This window comes from Nannospalax galili, unplaced genomic scaffold (assembly GCF_000622305.1).
Source record: "Nannospalax galili isolate Female #2095 unplaced genomic scaffold, S.galili_v1.0 scaffold3166, whole genome shotgun sequence".
Taxonomy (NCBI): Eukaryota; Metazoa; Chordata; class Mammalia; order Rodentia; family Spalacidae; genus Nannospalax; species Nannospalax galili.
In genome coordinates, this window is record NW_008354275.1 from 4713 (window position 1) to 25668 (window position 20956).

At 49.5% G+C, this 20956-nt stretch overlaps 1 protein-coding gene across 1 annotated transcript in view; it reads left to right on the forward strand.

Moving 5' to 3' along the window:
- Positions 1–20956, forward strand: part of Plcg2 (phospholipase C gamma 2) — a gene marked incomplete at its 5' end in the record, with an annotated part of 51463 nt that overhangs the window by 1838 nt on the left and 28669 nt on the right. Inside the window, 9 exons of the mRNA XM_029555193.1 lie at positions 3450–3551; positions 5739–5857; positions 8627–8712; positions 10174–10294; positions 13461–13629; positions 15870–15974; positions 17990–18079; positions 18524–18699; positions 18810–19010. Coding sequence (XP_029411053.1) covers positions 3450–3551; positions 5739–5857; positions 8627–8712; positions 10174–10294; positions 13461–13629; positions 15870–15974; positions 17990–18079; positions 18524–18699; positions 18810–19010 — 1169 coding nt within the window. The remainder of the gene's footprint in view (positions 1–3449; positions 3552–5738; positions 5858–8626; positions 8713–10173; positions 10295–13460; positions 13630–15869; positions 15975–17989; positions 18080–18523; positions 18700–18809; positions 19011–20956) is intronic.

The following is a 20956-nucleotide window of genomic DNA, read 5'->3' on the forward strand; positions in this document are numbered from 1 at the left end:
GGGCTGCGGGGGGCCCAGGACTGTACTGTGGGCTTTCTGAGGCAGGCACTTCAGGCTGTTGTCCAGTGCCAATGGGTGTCTCAAACTGCGAGGCTCCTATTGGCAAGGATGACAGGTTGTCCCATCACACCCAGTTCTGTGTTGGAATTCTCTTGACTGCAGGCAGGCTAATGCTCAGAGAAGACACATTGTCAGGAGGCCAGTAGCCCTGAGGGCCGGGTCACGGCAGCTGCCGGCCTGGGGTGCTGGGTGGCGGAGAAACAGCATTTTGATGTTAGTCACGAGCATCACATTTACCTGCCTGGGACTTGGGATGAAGCTGATGGAGAGTAGGTTTGTTTGCCTTGATTGAGCCTTAAGACTTGGAGGATGTTTAAATGAAGTGGAAATGAATCCTTTTGGGTACAGTGACAGCTAAGTTTTGTTCTGGTAAGGACAAACATGCATTTTATTTTTTCTCTATCTTCTTTGTGTCAAATTGTCCATTTTTTTAAAGAGCCACTAAAGTTAAATCGATTACATTCCTGGAGGCCGCTAAGCATCCTAGTATCCTACAACACATCACCTGTGATGATTTGAGAGTATGGATGCCGCGCCACCTAGTGGTCGCTAATTTTATTTCAGAAAGAATTGCAGGCTTTTCCCTAAACTTCTCCCCTGGCTGGGCTGCCCCTAGAGGTCAGGGGTACACAGCCAGGTCAGATATTAAGGAGTCCTCTCTGCATCTGAGTGCGCTAAGCATCCTAGTATCCTACAACACATCACCTGTGATGATTTGAGAGTATGGATGCCGCGCCACCTAGTGGTCGCTAATTTTATTTCAGAAAGAATTGCAGGCTTTTCCCTAAACTTCTCCCCTGGCTGGGCTGCCCCTAGAGGTCAGGGGTACACAGCCAGGTCAGATATTAAGGAGTCCTCTCTGCATCTGAGTGTGAAGACCCAAGCACCCTAAGCCTCTGGGTGACATTTGTTTGGGACGATAGTTGTCAGATTTAATGGCCAGGGTCGCCCTTAGTGTGTGAATTAGTATAACTCTTCCAGGAAACTGTGGCTATATGGAATGAAAACTTTAAAGTAAGGTGCATGTGCTTTGATTAAATAGTTCCCCTGCTCGAAGGGCTAAAGGTGCTGGGTGTGGTGATGCCCACTTGCAGTCTCAAAAAGCCAGATAAAAAATGTGGGGTGTTAGTCTCTAGAGCTGATGGGCTTGGGAATGGTCTCAGTCTCATCACTGGGTCAACTTATTCAAGAATGGAGGCTCAGTTTCCCCAAATGTAACAGGGAGGATGGATTAAGTCATGTAGAGGAAACTGCTTAGCACAGGGCCAGGCATACAGTTGGTGCCCAATATTGGCTGCTAGCCCTGGACGCCATTATTTTCATCATTATTTTTTGTCCTTTGTATAGGTGCCTAAGCAGTACCCCACACCAGGTAGATACGTTAACTTTTTTTACATTGATTATATGTATATGTGTAGATGTGCACGTGTTGGCGCCACAGTCTGTAGGTGGAAGTCAGAGGACAACTTGAGGAAGCCGTTTCTCTCCGTCTACCACTTGGGGCCCAGGGATCAAATTCAGGTTGTTAGGCTTGGTGGTAGGCACCTTTCCCTGCTAAACCATCTGGCCAGCCCATAGGTGCATTTTGAACCCCGCCAGAATATTGACATTCTAAACCCCTTTAGGAAGAGTCCAGTCTCTGCACAGTTAGGACAATCCCAAGTTCTACTAACAAGTACCTGTTCCATGAAAGTGTCAGCTTTACAGGGGAAGGACAGAGGGAACATCCAGCCCTTGAGACATCTGGGCCAGCCAAGGTGTTTGCACCCACTATCCTACGATTTGAGTTACTTGATGCAGTGTTTCCAGACTTTAACACATCTCTGTTCAAGGAAACACTCCATCCTGCAGCTGGCTGCCTGTTTTGATGTCTGTGATCCGGGGAGACTTGGGGGTCAGCTACAGGGATGATGCAGGTTCTCAGCCCTGTGCTGGCATGGCTGGACCTCAGCATTCCATTTTAGTCTGTCTTTGGGCTCCTGTTCCTTCTGACATCCTCCCGACCCTTCCCACCCAACCACACCCTCATCTGGGGGCACATTTGCTTTGGTTAGCCACAAGGAGAGATGTTTTAGAATGTGTGAAGCCCAGGAGGCGTTGTCAGTGTTGGGTCTGCATGCCATCTCTCATCCCTTTGGTCTATGAATATTTGGAGTTGGAGGGTGTGGAGAGGAAAATGAGAAATCTGCTGGATGCCATGCACTCTTTTGTGATGTCCAGTGTGGTGCTGAACTTGCTGTTGAACTGGTCCTGTAGATCTTAGATGTCATCAGGAAGCATCCTCCCAAGTTGAGTGATTTGAACCCCAGGCTCTGCTACTTAACCAAGTCTGGGGACCTGGGATTGCCCTGTGATGGTCCCGAGCCTGTGTCCTCCCCTCTGAGATGACGGTGACTCTCTGTGATTACAGGGTAGTGTGGACTAGAAGGCCGTACAAGGGTGGTGATTATTTGCATGAACTGCCGGAAACTGAGGCTTTCTAGGTGCAGAATGCTGTGTTGTTAGCACACGACTGATTCCATGCGGTCCCTCCCCGATCCCTGGGCAGTTAGTAATGTTGCTATTCTCATATCACGAGTGAGGAGACAGGAAGAGGGCATGCAGTTTGCCACCTTGACCAAGCCGGGGGAGACACCCCAGCAGGCTATATTACTTCTTTCCTTGCTGTGACCAAATGCCCAGCAAGAAGTGCTTTAAGGGGCAGGGTTGATTCTGATTTACATTGGGGGAGGGGTACAGTCCCTCATGGCGGGAAAGGCATGGCGGTGGGAGCAGGAGGCAGGCAGGTCATTACTGCATCAGCAGTCAGGAAGCAGAGCAAACAGGAATTGGTACTGAAATACAAAACCTCAAGGCCCGCCCCCCTTCCCCCGCAGTGACATACTTCCTCCAGGAAGATACCACCTTCCACAACGCTCCCAGACAGTACCGTCAGCTGGGCACCAAGTGTCCAAACACAGGAGCCTTTGGGACACAGTTTTCATTCAAACTGAAACACTGCCATAGCCACCATGCTCCCTGGCCGCCTGGAGTGACCAAGCAGAGGGAGGCTCATGTGTGTCCCAACACTTGGTTTTGTAAATAAAGTTTTATTGGAATGTAGTCATGTTCATTTGCCTGTGTGTGGTTGGTGATTGCTTTCCCACCACAGTGACAGTTGAGTGATGATGACACACAGCACTGTGTGACCTTCAGAACATAAAAGGGGAACTCTCTGACCCTTTGCACAAGACTTTTCCTGACCCCTTCAAGGCCATGCTCAGGATAGGGGCCTGGATGGCAAGTGGATTTGAAAGTGGGTGAAGGTTTGGTCTTTGGCCAGCCTGGCCAGATCCTGGAGACGAGGGAAATTGTCTTTGGTCATCTTGTGTTGTCTTTGCCATTTTCAGGAGCTTTGGGCTCAGGATTTAAACAAAGTCCGGGAGCGGATGACCAAGTTTATTGACGATACGATGAGGGAAACCTCAGAGCCCTTCTTGTTTGTGGATGAGGTGAGTGGACTGGGGCCTGCCCATGAGCCTTCCCGTGTCCCTTCCCCTCAGAAGGCACTGTGGTCAGGCACCTTGGGACTGACTCTGCCTGGGGTGCTGGACTAGTTACTTTTCTGTTGCCGTCATAAAACACCATGACCAAAAGCAATGTATGGAAGGGAGCTTTTATTTGGACTATAGTTCCAAGGGGTTAAGAGGCCATCGTGCGGGGAGGCATGGCAGCAAGCCACAGGCATGGTGGCTGGTGCTGAGCTGAGAGATCACATCTTCAACCACAGACACGAACCAGAGAGAGTGAACTGGAAGTGGGGTGAAGCTTTGAACTCTCAAAGCCCACCCCCAGTGACGTGCTTCCTCCAGCGAGGCTCCACCTCCTAAAGGTTCCATGGCCCTCCCCAAATAGCACCACCAAGTGGGAACCAAGGTTCCAACACTTGAGCCCATGGGGGACATTCTAATTCAAACACCACAAGTGTTTTCCAGGCTCCTCCAGGCCTTCCCTTGCCTCATACTTTCCTCCCTGGGTTTCTTGATTTTGCCACCAGAGGGCATTTGCCACCAGGGAGAAACCAGCTAAACAGAATGCTGAACAAACCCAAAGATGGACCTGCATTTCTAGGTGATGCTTGATACTGTACGGATGATGGAGGAGGACAGACAGAAAGGATGTGGGTGGCACCTGCCCAGTGGGGCAGTACAGTGTGGCTCTGGGCAGTTTATATTTCTGATTTTTTTTTTAAAGGTGCTACAAAGTGGGGAGATAGGGAACTCCCTGCATCCTCCCCTGCCTGTTTATTTCTGCAGTGCCGAGCATAGAACTCGGGGCCTGCAGCATGCCAGGCAAGCTGTCTACCATAGATCTACACCCCTGGAAGTCTTTTTATTATGTTACTTATTTTTTATCTTGTGTGTGTGTGTGTGTATGTGTGTGTGTTTGTGCACACATGCACACACTGAGGCATGCACATGCCATGGTGTGTGTGGAGAGTCAGAGGACAGCCTCAAGTGTTGATTGTTTTTTGAGGCAGGGGCTCTCCTTGGCTGGAGCACATGCCAGGCTAGCAGGCCCACCAGCTTCCCATCTTGTGGTAGGCATGCATTAAAGGCATGCATCACCTCACTTGGCAAAATAAAAATTGCTTTAAAGAAAGAAAGGTAACAAATGACAATGAGTACTGGCAAGAATGTGGGGAAATGCAGGGCATGGTGGCACTTGGGTGGCAGAGTCAGGCAGATCTCTGTGAGATAGAAGCCAGGGATCACAGACAGACACTACCATGCTCAGCTTTTGTGTGGGTTCAGTGTCATGGCATCAAGTGCTTTACCCACTGAGCCATCTCTCCAGACCTACTTTCTTTTCTTTTAAGATGGGGGAACCGGGGTAGGAAACATTCTTTTCCCCTTTCTCTATTTGCCTACATTTTTCAGTACTGTACATTGAACCCGGGACTCAGTCATGCTAGCCAAGTGGTCTGCCACTGAGTCACACCCTTCTTTCATCATCCTCTGACCTGAACTTTCTGAGTAGCGGGAAGACAGACAGACCTAAACTACCAGGCCCTGCATCTTCTTACCATTCTTTTAAAAAATATTTTTTATTGATTATATTTATTTTATGTGTATGAGCATATTGCCTGCATGTGTGTAAGTGCAACTGTGTCATGCAGTGCCCGTGGAGGTCATAAGAGGGTGTTGGATTCCCCTAGAACTGGAGTTATGAATGGGTGTTAGCAGCCATGTGGGGTGCTAGGGATTGAACCCAGGTCCTCTGTAAGAGCAGTCAGTGCTCTTAACCGCTGAGCCATCTCTCCAGCCCCCTTCTTAACCATGTTGATGTTCTCACACCAGCAATGCTCTGTTTCTGAAGTTAAGTCTTGGACTCACAAATGTTTAGTTACTGTTATGACTTAGAACTTCCATGTAGGATGTCGACACTCTTACAGGATCAAATATTTGGCGACAAATCTTAGAAAGGAAAATACTGTGTGTGTCTGTGAAGCACTTGTGTGGAGAGGGTTGGCCACAGTCTGCACCATCTGCACTGAAGTCCTGGGCTACTGAGGTTTGGGGACCATCTCTTGATTTCATGAGTCAGAGCTGCCTGTCCCTTATGTGGGCATCAGTTAGGAATGGCCAGCCACCATCAACTCCTGCCCCACCATGATTCCACATTGGTGACTCTTTCAGTTCCTCACATACCTGTTCTCACGAGAAAACAGCATCTGGGATGAGAAATACAACGTGGTGGACATGCAGGACATGAACAACCCCTTGTCACATTACTGGATCTCTTCCTCCCACAACACGTGAGTCTCCTGACGTGCCTGGGGTGGCTCTGCAGAACATTGAGTGATGTGGCTGGTGCCCTTGCGCACTGCCCTGGCAAAGCTAGTGGTGAGTGGGTGGAGAGTGAGTGCCATGATGTTTGGAAGGTTCTGGAAAGGAGTAGGGGAGCACAGCTTCCCTTCCCATGTAGCACTGGAATAAATATGCATCACCTGCAGCTTTTCAAAGCCCTTTAGCAAACCTGGCTTTTCATGATTGAGCATCGCATCCTCCAAGTGTTCACTCAGGCAGTGAGCCTGTGTTTGCGGAGATCTGCTCTGGGTCAGGCCCTCTGCCAATGGGGTACTGAGGATTCACCAGTGAACAATATAGGGGCAGTTCCAGGCTCATGTGAATGACCACTAAGTGTCAGCCTTGAGTACAAGCTGGTGGGGAAGCAAAGGGCAGAGTGGGCAGGAGAGTTTCACACAGAACAGTAGCGTGTACAAAGGCCCCGGGTCGGGAGCAGCTGTGAGGAGTCTGTGAGGCTGCAGTGTGACATCTAAGAGAGTAGAGGCAGGAGAGGGCACCGGGGTGAATGGAGCTTGTAAGTCACAAGGAGGGCATAGGGGAGCCTCTGGCTACGTGCCTTGGATAATTACACTGATGTCAAAAGAAGAGGATGGGTTGAGGGAGAGAGAGGTGGGTGGCTGTTGTGGATGGAATGCTTGGCTCAGAGGCTGCAGAGGCTGTAGGTGGACATGTCCCCAAGTGTCCTTTGAGGTGGGACAGTGAGCAAGGCCCCCAGTATGCCATCTTCTTGGTGTGGGGGAAGGTAAAGGTTTTCTCCAAGGCAAATGATGGGGTGGTCTGCCTTCCCTACTACCCATGGTGTGTCTTCCTACTGTACCCGTGGTGTGTCTTCCTGCTGTACCCGTGGTGTGTGTCTTCCTACTGTACCTGTGGTGTATCTTCCTACTGTGCCCATGGTGTGTCTTCCTACTGTGTGTGTACCTGCACCCCTACTCTGCCTGTTGTTTTAGTAGTTTATATCTTAGGTCAGTCAGTTTTACCAAGCCTAGAGATACCCAAGGAACCCTTCTAAGGGGTGTGGCTTGGTGAGGATGCAAGGATTTCAAAATTTGTATTTTCTTAAACACCTTCCCTCTTCTCCTCAACTTCTAATCACTAAATGGGCTAATGAATTGGACAGACAGGTTCTCAAAAGAAACCCAGACCTCCCAACAAATACTTGGAAAAAGTGTTCAACCTCCTTAGCCATCATGGAAATGCAAATTAAATGCAATTATGATTCTGTCTCGCCCCAGTCAGAATGGCTGTGATCAGGTAAACAAATGACAGGTGCTGGTAGGCTCTGGGGAAAGGGGAATCCTATCACTGCTGGTGGGAATGTAGACTGGGATAGCCACCATGGAAACTGGTGTGGAGACCCCTCACAAAATTGAAAATAGAAGTGTGTAACCCAGCTAAACCTCTGTGAAGGACTCTAAAAGTCAGCATACCACAGGGACACAAGCACATCCATGTTTACTGTGATTCAGTTCACAATAGTCAGGAAATGGAGCCAGCCTGGATGTGTATCAGTAGAATGGATAAAGAAATATGGAATTCTTTCTCTCTCTCCCCTCCCCTCAGTGGAATTGTACACAGCTATAAAGGATTGCACTTTTTTTTTTTTTATCTTTTTGAGACAGGGTCTCCCTGTAGCCCCAGCTGGCCTAGAACTCACTGTGTAGACCAGGGTGGCCTTGAACTCACAGAGATCCGCCTGCTTTTGCCTCCCAAGTGCTGGGATTAAAGGTGTGCGCCACCACACCCGGCTTCACAGCTATAAAGGAAATGAAATCATGACATTTGCAGGAAAATGGAAGGAATTGGAAGTCAGTATGTTGAGTGAAATAAGCCAGACATAGAAACACAACTACTATGTGTTCAAAAAAATATATTTTATGGGGCTAGAGAGATTGACTTAGTGGTTAAGAGCACTGGCTGCTCTTGCAAAGGATACAGGTTTATTCCCAGCACCCACATGGTAGCTAACAACTGTCCATAACTCCAGTGCCAGGGGATTCGGCACCCTCTTCTGACCCCCTTGGGCATTGCGCAACATGGGTACACTTACATATATGCAGGCAATACATTCATACACATAAAATAATAATAAATACATTTTTTGGGTCTTTTTGTGTCAGGGTCTCCCTGTAGCCCCAGCTGGCCTGGAACTCACTATGTAACCAGGCTGGCCTTCAACTCACAGAGATTCACCTACCTCTGCCTTCCGAGTGCTGGGATCAAAGGCATGAGCCACTATGCCTGGCAAATAAATAAAATGTTTTAAAATGTATTTTATGGCAGTTTTGGTGGACTAGGTACATGGCATTATCCTAAATTCTACCAGGAATCATTGAGTGTGCCTGTGCTGGCCTCGGGCCCCAGGGACAAAGCAAGGGCCCATCTCTGCTGACACCCAGGGCCCAGTGGGCAACCATGGGGGCCATTAGCTTATTCTTTGCTTCTTTGTGCCTGACACCTTCCACTGAGGTCTTCTAGAAGGATTGCCTTAAGGGTCCCTCACATGCATCCTACTTGTGATTCCAAGCCCAAGGCCACACAATGGCATGTGCATGGCCTAGACCTTAGTCTGGGTGTATCTAGACTAGAGGCTTCTGGCCCCTGGGAACTGGGGCTAAGCCAGTCCCCAAGCATGCCCTGGGTGCAGGGAGATGGTTCCTAGGCACACATTGGATGCAGGACTGCCTCCATCATGCGGACCACCCTCTGTCCCTCAGGTACCTCACTGGGGACCAGCTGCGCAGCGAGTCGTCCACAGAGGCGTACATCCGCTGCCTGCGTGCCGGCTGCCGTTGCATTGAATGTAAGTAGCCTGCCCCGGTCTCAGCAATGCCTGGAAGGGAGCCGTGGAGCTCTGCACCTGCTTCTTGCTTTTTTGGTGTTTATGGCTTGGATAATTGGGGAGGGCAGGATGAGGGAGGCCAGGTGCCCGTAACTACTGCGAGAAAGGTGGCTGAAGATCTTTCCATGGAAGACAGATGTCCGCAAGACAAGACAGAGTGCGGCCTGGCCAGGCCATCATTTGGGGTGCGTAGGAAGTGTCCTGATATGGTGGGAGCTGGGGGCACCAGCAACAGTCATTTATTGTTCTGAGAAAGACAGATGCATGTATATTAATGTAGCACAGCCAGGGGCTACATGATCTATACGTGGGGCTGTGAGGACGACCACCAGGTGGGGTCCTTGGCTGGGCAGGTGGCAGAGCTTGTTCCTGTCCTCTCTTTTCATCACCTCTGGCTCTTTCTTGCGCATGTGCATTGGGGAGGTGCATGCACATGGAGACCAGAGATTGACATCTCCTCAGTCCCTCTCCACTTCATTAATGGAGGCAGGCTCTCTTGCTGAGCCCAGAGCTTTGGTCTAGCTATCCAGTTTGCCCAGGGAACCCTTGTGTCTACTTCCCAAGTGCTGGGACTACAGGCAGGCCAGCAGGCCTTTGCATGGGTTCTGGGATCTGGACCCTGGTCCCCAGGATTGCACAGCAAGGGCTTGGTCTTCCCAGCCCATCTTTGGCTCTCTCCTTGCCAGCCTCAGTGCATCACCAGAAGCTCACATTGAAACAAAATTCCTGAGTTAATTAACTTATAATGATACAGAAAGTTTATTTTCTCTTCCCGGTCTATATCTGGGGCCCATTGTTTCGGCCTATGATGATGCATATAAGAAAATATGGCAGCACTAGTTTGCTTCCATCATAAGCTAGAAACTAGGGGAGAAAGAAGAAGAGGCTGCAGTCCCACAATCCCCTGCAAAGACACCCTCCTGATGACCTAAGGGCCTGTTATACCTTACCCCTCACAAGAGCGCCACCCCAGGGACCAAGCCTGTAACACACGTGCTTTTCAGGGACACCTTTCTAAACCATAGCAGTGTACGTGGCTGGAGAAAAAGATCCTAACTGCCGACTGAGGCTCCCGTTATTAAATGTGCTCATGTTGGTATCAGAGTTTAGAGGCAGCTGAACTGAAGACCTCCTTGGTAGGCAGAGGCAGGCAGATGTCTGTGAGTTCGAGGTCAGCCTGGTCTACATAGCGAGTTTCAGACCAACCAGGGCTATAGGAAGACCCTGTCTCACAAAGAAGGAGGAAAAAGAAAAAAACAGGTCCACGGCCTGAAGAGCTGACATCAGGAAGTAAAACGCGTTATGAGTATCTTTGAGATGTTAAGATTTTAAGACCCCAGGGCTCTCAGCCCAGTCATGTGTCCACCTGTCCTCCTCCTGGCTGTGCTTGCCGGTGTTAAGGATGTGAGTTTCTTCCCTCAGTGGACTGCTGGGATGGGCCTGATGGAAAACCCATCATCTACCACGGCTGGACGCGGACCACCAAGATCAAGTTTGATGATGTCGTGCAAGCCATCCGGGACCATGCCTTTGTTTCCTCCAGGTCAGTGGCTGGTTTCCTGGAGGTGTGCCTGTGAGGGGAAAGCAGCTAGGGCTGGACAGACAGACAGACAGACAGACAGACATAGACACTGGGGACCTGGGTTCCATCCTGGCCTGTCACTGGCTAGTGACCCTGTGGACTCAGTGGGTGATAGTAGTCTCTTTTTTAAAAACATTTTTATTATTTTTATTTTATGTGTATGCATGTATTGCCTGCATGTAGGTAAGCGTACCTGTGTCCTGCAATGTCTGTGGAGGTCAGAAGAGGCTGTCGGATTGCCTGGGACTGGAGTTACGGATAGTTGTTAGCTGCCGTGTGGGTGCTGGGATTCCAACCCATGTCTTCTGTAAGAACAACCAGTGTTCTTAATCGCTGAGCGATCTCTCTAGCCCAGAGTTTTATTTTAAAACAGATTAATTTGAAGCCAGTGAGATGGCTCAGCAGGTAAAGGTACTACCAACCTGAGGACCTAAGTTCAATTCCTGGGACTCTGGCCGGGTATGGTGGCCCACGCTTATAGTCCCAGCACTCAGGAGGCAGAGGCAGGTGGATCTCTGTGAGTTCAAGGCCAGCCTGGTCTATGTAGTGAGTTTCAGGACAGCTGGGGCTACAGGGAGACCCTGCTTCAAAAAGACAAAACAAACAAACAAAAACCAATCCCTGGGACTCACATAGTTCTGGAAGAAGTGAACTGACTCTAGTAAATTGTGTCCTCTAACCTCCTCACTGAGCCAGTGCCACCTGCCCTTCCCCCTCAAATAAATAAATAATAAATAATAGACCTGAAAATAAGTTTAGATTGAAGAAAACCCAGTAAATGGAGGGAAAAAAGAGAAATACAAGTGTGAAGAGCAGCACAAGCACAGGTATCCAGTGGTTAGCAAGTGCTGAGCCATCTCTCCAGCCCCCTAGTGGTCTTTGAACAACATGGACTAGCACCTATGAGATGGTGTTCTAGAACCTCTCTTGTGATTTGATAGTTTAGATAGTTTTGTTTGTTTTGTTTTGGAGAGCTCTGGCTGACCTGGAACTTGCTACATAGACCAGGCTGGCCTGGAACTCACAGAGCTCCTCCTGCCTCTGCTTCCTGAGTGATGGAATGAAAGGTGTGCACTTCCACCCCCTAACCTGCTTGCAGTTTGAATCCAGCTCTGTGAATGGCCAGCCTTTGGGGTTCCCTGCAGTGATGTGCATATCCTAACAGTGAAGGTGATGATGTACATACAAAATGGTGTGGGGTATACCAGGTGCTTAGCACTGTATCCAGTATACAGTCAGAGTTCAGTAAAGAGGATCTGTTCGTTTTGCCATGCGCTCTGCCTCAGGCCCTGGAGCTGGGTGGAGGGCCTGGGCTGTGGGAGCCCGAAGCCTCTCAGTCAGTGCCCTCAGGGGCTCCATGTGTCCTCTCCTGTGTTGGGTTTCCTTCTTCCCATCGGCCATGGAAGCCCTGAGGGACCCTGTGTTCACAGAGAAGGTTCAGTTGCTATGCAGTTGTCAGCTTCCAGCCATGGTAAAACAATGCCTGCTAGAATGGATCGATAGAGACAAAAGGCTTCTTTGGGCCCATAGATTTGAAGGTTCCAGTTCTTGATATTGGCCCCCTTGCTTTGAGCCAGGGATGAGGCTGCATATCATGGCAGGAGCACACGGCAGTGTAGATACCACTCATGAGCCAGGGAGCCAAGTGGGAGGAGGGGTGTGTGCAGGGAGGGACACAGTCCCCTTCAGTGACCCGAGGCTCTCCCACTAAGCGTCACTTCTAGAGCTTTCCTCCGCCTTCCAACAGTGCTACCTTGGGATTGGGCTTTCAGCAGCCGGACCTTTGGGGGAACATTGATGCCCCAAAGTACAGCAGGCTTTCTGGAGTATTTGCTATGGTTTTCAAGGACAGTGCTTTGCGTGGTTCTACATTCAGACTCGTTCACAGGCCATGGTCTTACTTAGAGCTCAGGGACTTTTTTGTTGTTTTTAGAACAGATCTGGTGGTGTTGGATGTTTATGATGCCTTAATAAACAAAACAAACAAAAAAACCCAGCACAGCCACGTTCATAACTCTCAAGTTGCATGCAACCCATGGGCCACAGACTGGATATGCCTGCAACTCTTAGGAACAGTGGCCGAGGGCCTTGCAATATATTGGCCTTGGAGGCTTTATCATAACCCCATAGATGGTGAAAAGAGACTGTAAATACTCCTGCATAAATAATATGTAAATATATCAATATGCATTTATAAATCTGTGCACATATCCAAATAGTTCTTGACTGTGTTCCCACACATCAAAATAAATGATAACACGGGGGGCTGGAGAGATGGCTCAGTGGTTAAGAGCGCTGACTGCTCTTGCAGAGGACCTGGGTTCAATTCCTAGCACCTACATGGTGGCTAACAACTGCCTGTAACTACAAACCATCCTTAATGCCAGTTCCAGGAGAATCCGATGCCCTCTTCTGACCTCCGCGGCATTGCATGACACGGGTGCACTCACATACATGCAGGCAGTACACCCATACATGTAAAAATAATAAAGTATTTAAAAAAATGATAACATATAAATGAACATAAGAGATATGGAAACACAAAATCAGTATACTTATTTGGCTGTTGTTTTGAGACAGGGAAGGTCTACGTAGCCTAGGCTAACTTGGAACTATGTAGCCCAGGCTGGCCTCAAACCCATGGCCCTCCTGCCTCTGCCTTCCAAGTGCTGTGATCACAGGCATAGGTCACCATACCTGGCTCCAATATATTTTATAAAAATAATCACTATATCAAAAGAGAGACATGTGGGTAATGCTAGCACTGGTGACTCTAGATGACATATCCCTTCGCCTTTTCTGTAGGGTTTCAACTTAAAAAAAAATTAGGGCTTTATTTTTAAGTTTAAAGATGTGAGTGGATTAAGAAAAAAGTCCAAGGAAGGCTTGCTGCAGGGTTTGTAGCTTTATAGGATGAACCTGGGAAGGTGACTGGAGGGCGCTCCGGGACTTAGGAGGACCTCAGTTAGCTGGGAGCTGTCCTGGTCCTGGGGCATGCAGGCCCCTCCCTGGACAGGTCTCTGTTCTCCACAGTGCCTGAGCAGTGACTCACGTGTTTGCTGGTCAGCGTAGGCAGTCAATGGGGAAGCTTCTCCCTGTTCCCCTTGGCTGACTTTGTTCTCTGTAGCTTCCCTGTGATCCTGTCCATCGAGGAGCACTGCAGCGTCGAGCAGCAGCGCCACATGGCTAAGGTGTTCAAGGAGGTGTTGGGAGATCTGCTGCTGACAAAGCCCACGGAGGCCAGTGCCGACCAGCTGCCCTCACCCTGCCAGCTGCGAGAGAAGATCATCATCAAGGTGGGTCCCTGGAGGCTGCTGGCACCTGGGAACTGCCATGTCTGGGGGAGGTGCCAAAATCAGTGCCAGGCTTAGGTCTCACCTTTTTTTTTACCATCTCTGTGACCTGGGCAAGGTCATTTAACCTCTGGGTGCCTCTGTGTCCGCTCTGGTGATGGGTATAATATAGAATCCACCTACTTACCCTGGTAGTAAAATATGTGAATGGGTGTGTGCAAAGTGTTGAGCATCACACCCACACCATGGCAGGTGCTCCATCAACTATAACTCAGTGGTGCTCTTAGGAGGTTGCTGTATGAGGACGCTGAGTTCTAGCTGGTCTGGGCTACATAGTGAGATTGTCTCAAACAAAGCAAAACAAAATAAAACAAAACAAAATAGTAATTCATTCTTGGGCAGAGCTCGCCAGGCCTACGAGCCAGGACTGTGTGAGTGTTAGCTAAGGGCGTGTTAGTTACTTTCTGTTGCTGTTATAAAACACCATGACCAAGGCAACTTACAGAAGGAAGAGGTTATTTGGCTTACAATACAGAGGGATAAGAGTCCATCAAGGTCGGGAGGCGTGGCAGGAGGCAGCTGAGCAGAAAGCAGAACGCTCACATCTTCAAGCAGGCTCAGGAAGCAGAGGGAGGAAGTTGAGGCTAGGCTGTGAACCATCAGAGTCCGCCCTCAGTGACATGCTCCCTCCAGCATGGCCACGCTTCCTGTAGGTCCCATGCCTCCCACTCTCCAAACTGTGCCACCAACTGACCAAATATTCAAATATGTAAGCCCGCGGGGGCCATTTCTCATTCAAACCACCCCAGAGGGTTGCCAGTGGGCTGGGCCCCTAGTCCTGCCCTCAGGTGCTCCCAGGAGACCGTGGGACACAGATAGTGACTTACCACGGTTGTGAATGGCAGTGGGGTGCTGGGGCTGGTGACCCTGTCCCTGTGGGGGAGATACCTGGTTTTAGTTGCTCCTGGACACAAGAGAACATTTGTATTTTTGTACTGGCAGAATAAAGCGACCAGAAATACACTGATGTGAAGCGTGCGTAAGGTTAATTCTTCTCATGTGAGGGAGAGGATTCTAGGAGATTTGGGTTCTGGTCCTGAAAGGGATTCGGGCACGGAAGGGCCTGATGGCCTTCGCTACCACCTCCAGGGTAGGGATTTGCAGTGGGGTTTCCACGGGCCCCAAAGAAGCCAATGGTTAGAATTCAGCAAAGGGGGAGGGGCATGGGAACTTCAGTGGGAAAATATCACGTTTTATTTTACTAACCTGTAAGTGAAGTGGATGTTGGCCACAAGCCACTGGGGCCTCTGTCACCAGCAGAAGTCACGGGTATTTCACCCCTCCTTTACGGCTGTCTCTAATACCTGCCACATTCCGCTTGTCACTGGTTTGGGAATTATGGAGGTCATAAATTAGCTTTGCCTTCCTGTCTTTTTAAAGGTGCTAATAGGGTGCATGGCAATTAGTCTGTCACAGTTATCTTTGTTCAGCATCTTAAAAAAAGTTTTATTTATTATTTTATGTGTAGGAGTGTATTGCGTGCATGTATGTAAGTGCACCCGTGTCATGCAATGCCCAAAGAGGTCAGAAGAGGGCGTCAGATCCCCTGGAACTGGAGTTACAGAAGGTTGTTGTTAGCTGCCATGTAGGTGCCGGGAATCAAAGCTGGGCCTCTGCAAGAGCAGCCAGTGCTCTTAACCTCTGAGCCATCTCTCCAGCTCCCTGTGTTCAGTACCTTAAGGACTGTATTTCAGTACAGTTGTATCATTGTCCTTGGGTCTGTGGTGCCCCCAACTTTCCCAGGGTCACAGCATGTACGTGGCCAGGGCCATCTGCTCCCCAGTGGTATTTTTGCCACTGAGTTCTGGGTCTTGGGAAGGGGCACCCTGGGCGTTATTTTTGGTATGCTAGTGGACATCAGCCGTGTATGTCCTTCCCCTTGGGTCAGTGCATGAGAACTCTCTCCTGACATGCAGGGCAGTCGGGGCACTAATCTTTAAGGAAGTCCTCACCTTCTGCAAGAGTGGCAGGGATAGTGGGGGGGGGTGGAGTGGTGGGAGAACGCCTCTGAGGAGCTGACTGAAAGCACAGAGCTGAGTGAACAATAAGGCAGCCGGGGTGGATGGCACAAAGACCCAGAGACACCAGGAGGTGGCGAGTGGGGGGTGTGTATTCTCGGCTGGCTCTAAGACTCTGGAGTGGGGTCTTGAACTAGGTGACCATGTGAATTTTTTTCCCTACAGCATAAGAAGCTGGGTCCCCGAGGCGATGTTGATGTCAACATGGAGGACAAGAAGGATGAACACAAGACTCAGGGCGAGCTGTACATGTGGGACTCCATCGACCAGGTGGGCCTGGGTCCCTGTTTCTCCCCATACCACCGTGGGTGCTGGCTGACCCTCAACCCTGCTGTATAGTCCGAGAATATCCCTGTCTTCCCCTTGGAAGCCAAGTGATCTTGTCTTCATAATCAACCCTTTTCTCTTGTACTGTCATGTTTTCTTTTCAAATGATTTTATATTCAACATAATATGTAATGATATACAAAATAACAAAATTCCCACATGCCCTCCAACCATACATCTCTCTGAGTCTTCATGGCTGAGTGCCCTTTACCCATTGTTCTTCCTTGACCTGGGAGGGACCTCCCCAATTAGAGCATCCGACATCATCCCAGGAACCAGAAAGTTAACAATGATGTGACACTGTCACCTCGTTTGTAGGTCCTATTTCAGTCTTTCCACTTGCTGGATGTATTAGGCAGTTTGTTGCAGTGACAGGAGAAAGCTGACCAAAAGGAAGCTGGGGAATGTTCTAGTTTGCTTTCAAGTGCTGTGGCAAAATACTCTGACCATTGCCAACTTGGGGAGGAAAGGGTTTATTTGGGTTACATCTTGTGGGTCACAGTTCATCACAAGGGGGGTCCAAGGTAGGAACTCAGGGCAGGAACCTGAAGCACAGGCCGTGGAGGAACGCTACTTACTGGCTTGTTCCTCTGGCCTGTGCCCAGCCTGCTTTCTTACACAGCTCAGAACCACCTGCCCAGGGGTGGCACCACCCACAGTGGGCTGGACATTCCCATATCACTCAACAATCAAGAAGATGCCCCACAGACATGGCCACAGGCCAGTCTGATAGATGAAATTCCCTAGCTGAGGCTCCCTCTTCCCAGATGTGTCAAGTTGACACTAAAGCTGTCCTGCAGAGGCAACATTATCATGGTGGGGAACATGTGGGAGAAACAAGAATCTCACTTCATGGTGGATGGAAGGGAGAAGGGTCTGGGGACAAGATAGACCCTTTGGAGGTGAGCCCTCAGTGTCATGGGTTACCCATTGGTGAACTTGGTGCCCTTATGACGCAGTTACCTCCCCATCAGTCAACTGTCAAGTCTTTAATACATAAGCCTTGTAAGGACAGGCTTTGGTTTAAACCATAACATCCACTCATGTCCCTTTCCTGGTTGTATGTCATGCGTGTTAGCTGTCCTAACTCACTGGTGCCTTCCAGTCTGGGATTATTCAACCTCAAATCCCAATTTTTGGTGACAGTAAAGTTTTTCAAGCTTTAACACCTCTCCCATACCCCCTAAGCTAACATGCAGATCCATTTGAGTTTATTGCATGTGTGTTCAAGCACCCTACAAATAAATATAAAATAGCTAAATTTAAGTAAATAAAATCACACTTAAATGTTGTATAGACAGTGGAGTATTCAGCCATTAAGAACGAAATGATGCCATTTGCAGGAGATGGTGGGCTGGAGATCAGGAAGTAAGGCAGATGCAGCAAGACATATATCTCATGCTTTATTACATATGCAGAATTTAGATTTTAAAACCGTGTATCTGGAGCTGAAGAGATGGGTCTGCGGTTAAGGGCACTTGCTGCTCTTCCAGGGGCCCTGAGTTTGGTTCCCAACATCCACATTGGGCAGCTCACAACCACCTGTAACTCCAGCTCCGGGGGATCCAATACCCTCTCCTGGCCTCTTGGGATGCCCAACGCATGTGGCATATACATATACAGACATACACGTAAATAAAAATAAAAATAAACTTTAAAACAAATATTTAAGTGAAATAAAAGAAGCCGTTCTTGAGGCTGCATGGATCTACCCTTCATGAAAATGCAGTAGAAATTATTCAGTCAGATCTTCTCCTAGACACACTGATTTTAAAAGAGCTGAAGATGACAGAGGAATCCAAAAATAGACGTATTAGAGAACCGCCTCAAAGGGGAGCAGCTTCTGTAAAGTCACTACAAATGTGAGTGACTGCTGGGGTGATGACCCACAGGTCCCCGGGCCTCAGAATCCGTAGGACTGAGACCTTGGGGAGACTAATGTCAGCCTGGCTTTCTAGAAATGGACTCGCCACTACTGTGCCATTGCTGACGCCAAGCTGTCCTTTAGCGATGACATTGAACAGAATGTGGAGGAGGAGCTGGTTCAGGTAGGTGGAGACTCACATACCCTTGACTTCTGGAGTGGGGCTCTTCCAGGGAACACCTCCTGGAGACTTCCTCTGTGGCTTGTCTTGTTGGGGTCCTGGACATCAGTGTTAAGGAGCTGTTGCTTTGGGTGCTAAAGCTTTAGCTATAGCTCTTCTTGATTGGTTACCCTGGGGCTTAACCAGTAAGATTGAAGGCGCTTTCCTGCGCTCTGTAGTGAGGAGATGGACTCTCCCTGCCCTGCCCTGCCCTGCCGCCTCCAGCTGCTGCTCATTTTCAAGTGTAGCCCAGGATGGTTTGGCCCTCAAGCTTCTGGTACTGGGGACCTCTGATCCCCTGTCTTAGGATCCAGTAAGCCACCATCAATGTGAGCTGTCAGGAGAAGGCTGCAGCAGGCAGGGGCAGGGGGAGCTGTCACAGCCCCTCACTGAGCTCTTTTGGCCCAGGACACTCCCCCTACAGAGCTGCATTTTGGGGAGAAGTGGTTCCATAAGAAGGTGGAGAGGAGGACCAGCGCTGAAAAACTCCTGCAGGAGTACTGTGCCGAGACGGGGGCCAAGGACGGCACCTTCCTGGTGCGGGAGAGCGAGACCTTCCCCAACGACTACACCTTGTCTTTCTGGTAACCCCGCTTCCCCCTGTCCTCTGAGGCCGGCAGAGGCAGATGGGAGGTGATGTGGTCAGGTCGCGGCTCCAGCTGGCTCTGCTGAATCCCTATTCTGTCCCTGGCAGGCGGTCAGGCCGTGTGCAGCACTGCAGGATCCGCTCCACCATGGAAGGCGGAACCATGAAGTACTACCTGACGGACAACACCATGTTCAACAGCATCTACGCCCTCATTCAGCACTACCGGGAAACACACCTGCATTGTGCGGAGTTCGAGCTTCGGCTTACCGACCCAGTGCCCAACCCCAACCCGCATGAGTCTAAGCCGTAGGTTCCAGGGTTGGGTGAGAGGCATATGCACATGGGTGACATCCACCAGGGGGTGATATGGGGTTCCTGCTCCCAGGATCCCCTTCACCCAGGGTCCCTTGAAGTCTGAGAATTCCCTGGACCACCACTGGTCCCAGTTCTGCTAGTCAGTACTTTGGTGTCTTTCTCTCTTGTAGCCGCCATGTGGGTGCTGGATTTGAACCCGGGTCTTCTGCAAGAGCAGCCAGTGCTCTTAAACACCGAGCCATCTCTCAAGCCCTCTCTTGATTTTTAAGACTTATTTATATTTTATATGTGTGTGTGTGCGTGCGTGCACATGAGTGCAGGTGCCCACAGAGGCCAGAAAAGAATGCCAGGCCCTCTGTAGCTGCAGTCAGTTGTGAGAGACCCTTCATGGATGCTGGGGAATGAACTCAGGTCCTCTCTAAGAGCTGTATGTGCTCTTAACCACCGAGCCATCCTCTCCAGCCCCCCCGCCCCATTTTCTTTTCTCCCCTCCCTGTCTCCTTTCCCTTCTTCACGATCCTGAGGTCTGGGGCACCTTGATTTCAGAGGCTGGGTGTGCTGGATAGCTTTAGTTGGCAACTTGACACACCTGGGTTGAGGGAGCCTCAATCGAGGAACTGCCTCCATTGGACTGGCCTGTGGCCATGTCTGTGAGGCATTTTCTTGATTGTTGAGGGATGTGGGAGGGCCCAGCCCACTGTGGGTGGTGCTGCCCCTGGGCAGGTGGGCCTGTATTATATAAGAAAGGTTGAGCAGGGGCCAGGGAGCAAGTCAGTAAGCAGCGATGCTCCATGGCTGTGCCCCAGCTCCCGCCTCCAGGTTCCTGCCATGAGTTCCTATCTTGAGCTCCCTGATGAACTGTGACCCAGGAGTTGTAAGACAAATAAATCCTTTCCTCCCCAAGCTGGTATTGGTCAGAGTGTTTTGTCACAGCAATGGAGAAACAAACTAGGACACTGTCTGTCTGCTGATCTCTATTCTCAGAGTGCCTTCCTGGGGACTGGACAGCGAGGAAGGGAAACAAAATAACTGGAGGGGTTGAGTCCTTTCATTGCTTTATCAGTGAGGGGAATTCCAAGTAATGCCTGGTGAAAAGGTTAACAGTTCTAGAAACGCTGGAGCGGTTTTTCAGCAGATTGCTGCCATCATTTGTGTTTTGGAGGAAGCTGGATGATTTATAGTGACTTTGTTCTCTTACATTTCCTATCTTTTCATGTGGGAACCTTTTCAAACTTGCCATCTCATAGCTTAAAAAAATGATGTATTATTTTTAAATATTTTTGTTTTGTTTTATGTGTATCAGTGTATTGCCTACATGTATGTAAGTCCACCTTTGTCATGCAGTACCCACGGAGGTTCGAAGAGCTTGTCAGATCCCCTGGAACTGGAGTCACGGGTGGTTGTTAGCCACCATGTGGATGTGCTGGGAATCAAACCTGGATCCTCTGCTAGAGCAGTCAGTGCTCTTAACCACTGAGCCATCACTCCAGCTCTGCCATTACATGTCTTAATACCCCCAAATCCTTCCAGAGCTCACCTGTGTTCCCTGCCTTAGATATCCCAAGACACTGCTGTAACTCTGCTACCCTTCAGGGATGGTTGGGTGGGCAGAGATACAGGAACTGACTCTCCTGTGCTTCCTGTAGACTCCCTCAATCTCTTGAGGTCCTTATCAAAAATTGCTTTCCCCCAGGCATGGTGGCACAGGCCTGTGATCCTAGCTACTCGGGAAGCTGGGCTGCAGGATGTTTGCAAGTTGAAGGCCAGCCTGCGTTATATAATAGCAAGCTCAAAGTTAGCCTGAAAAACTTAGCAAGACCCTGTCTCAAAAATGAAAACTAATTTTTCAAAAAGTAGTAGAGATTGTAGTTCAGTAGAGTTCTTGCCTAGCACGTGACCTCACGTGACATCAGATCCAATCCCCATACTGTAGTAGT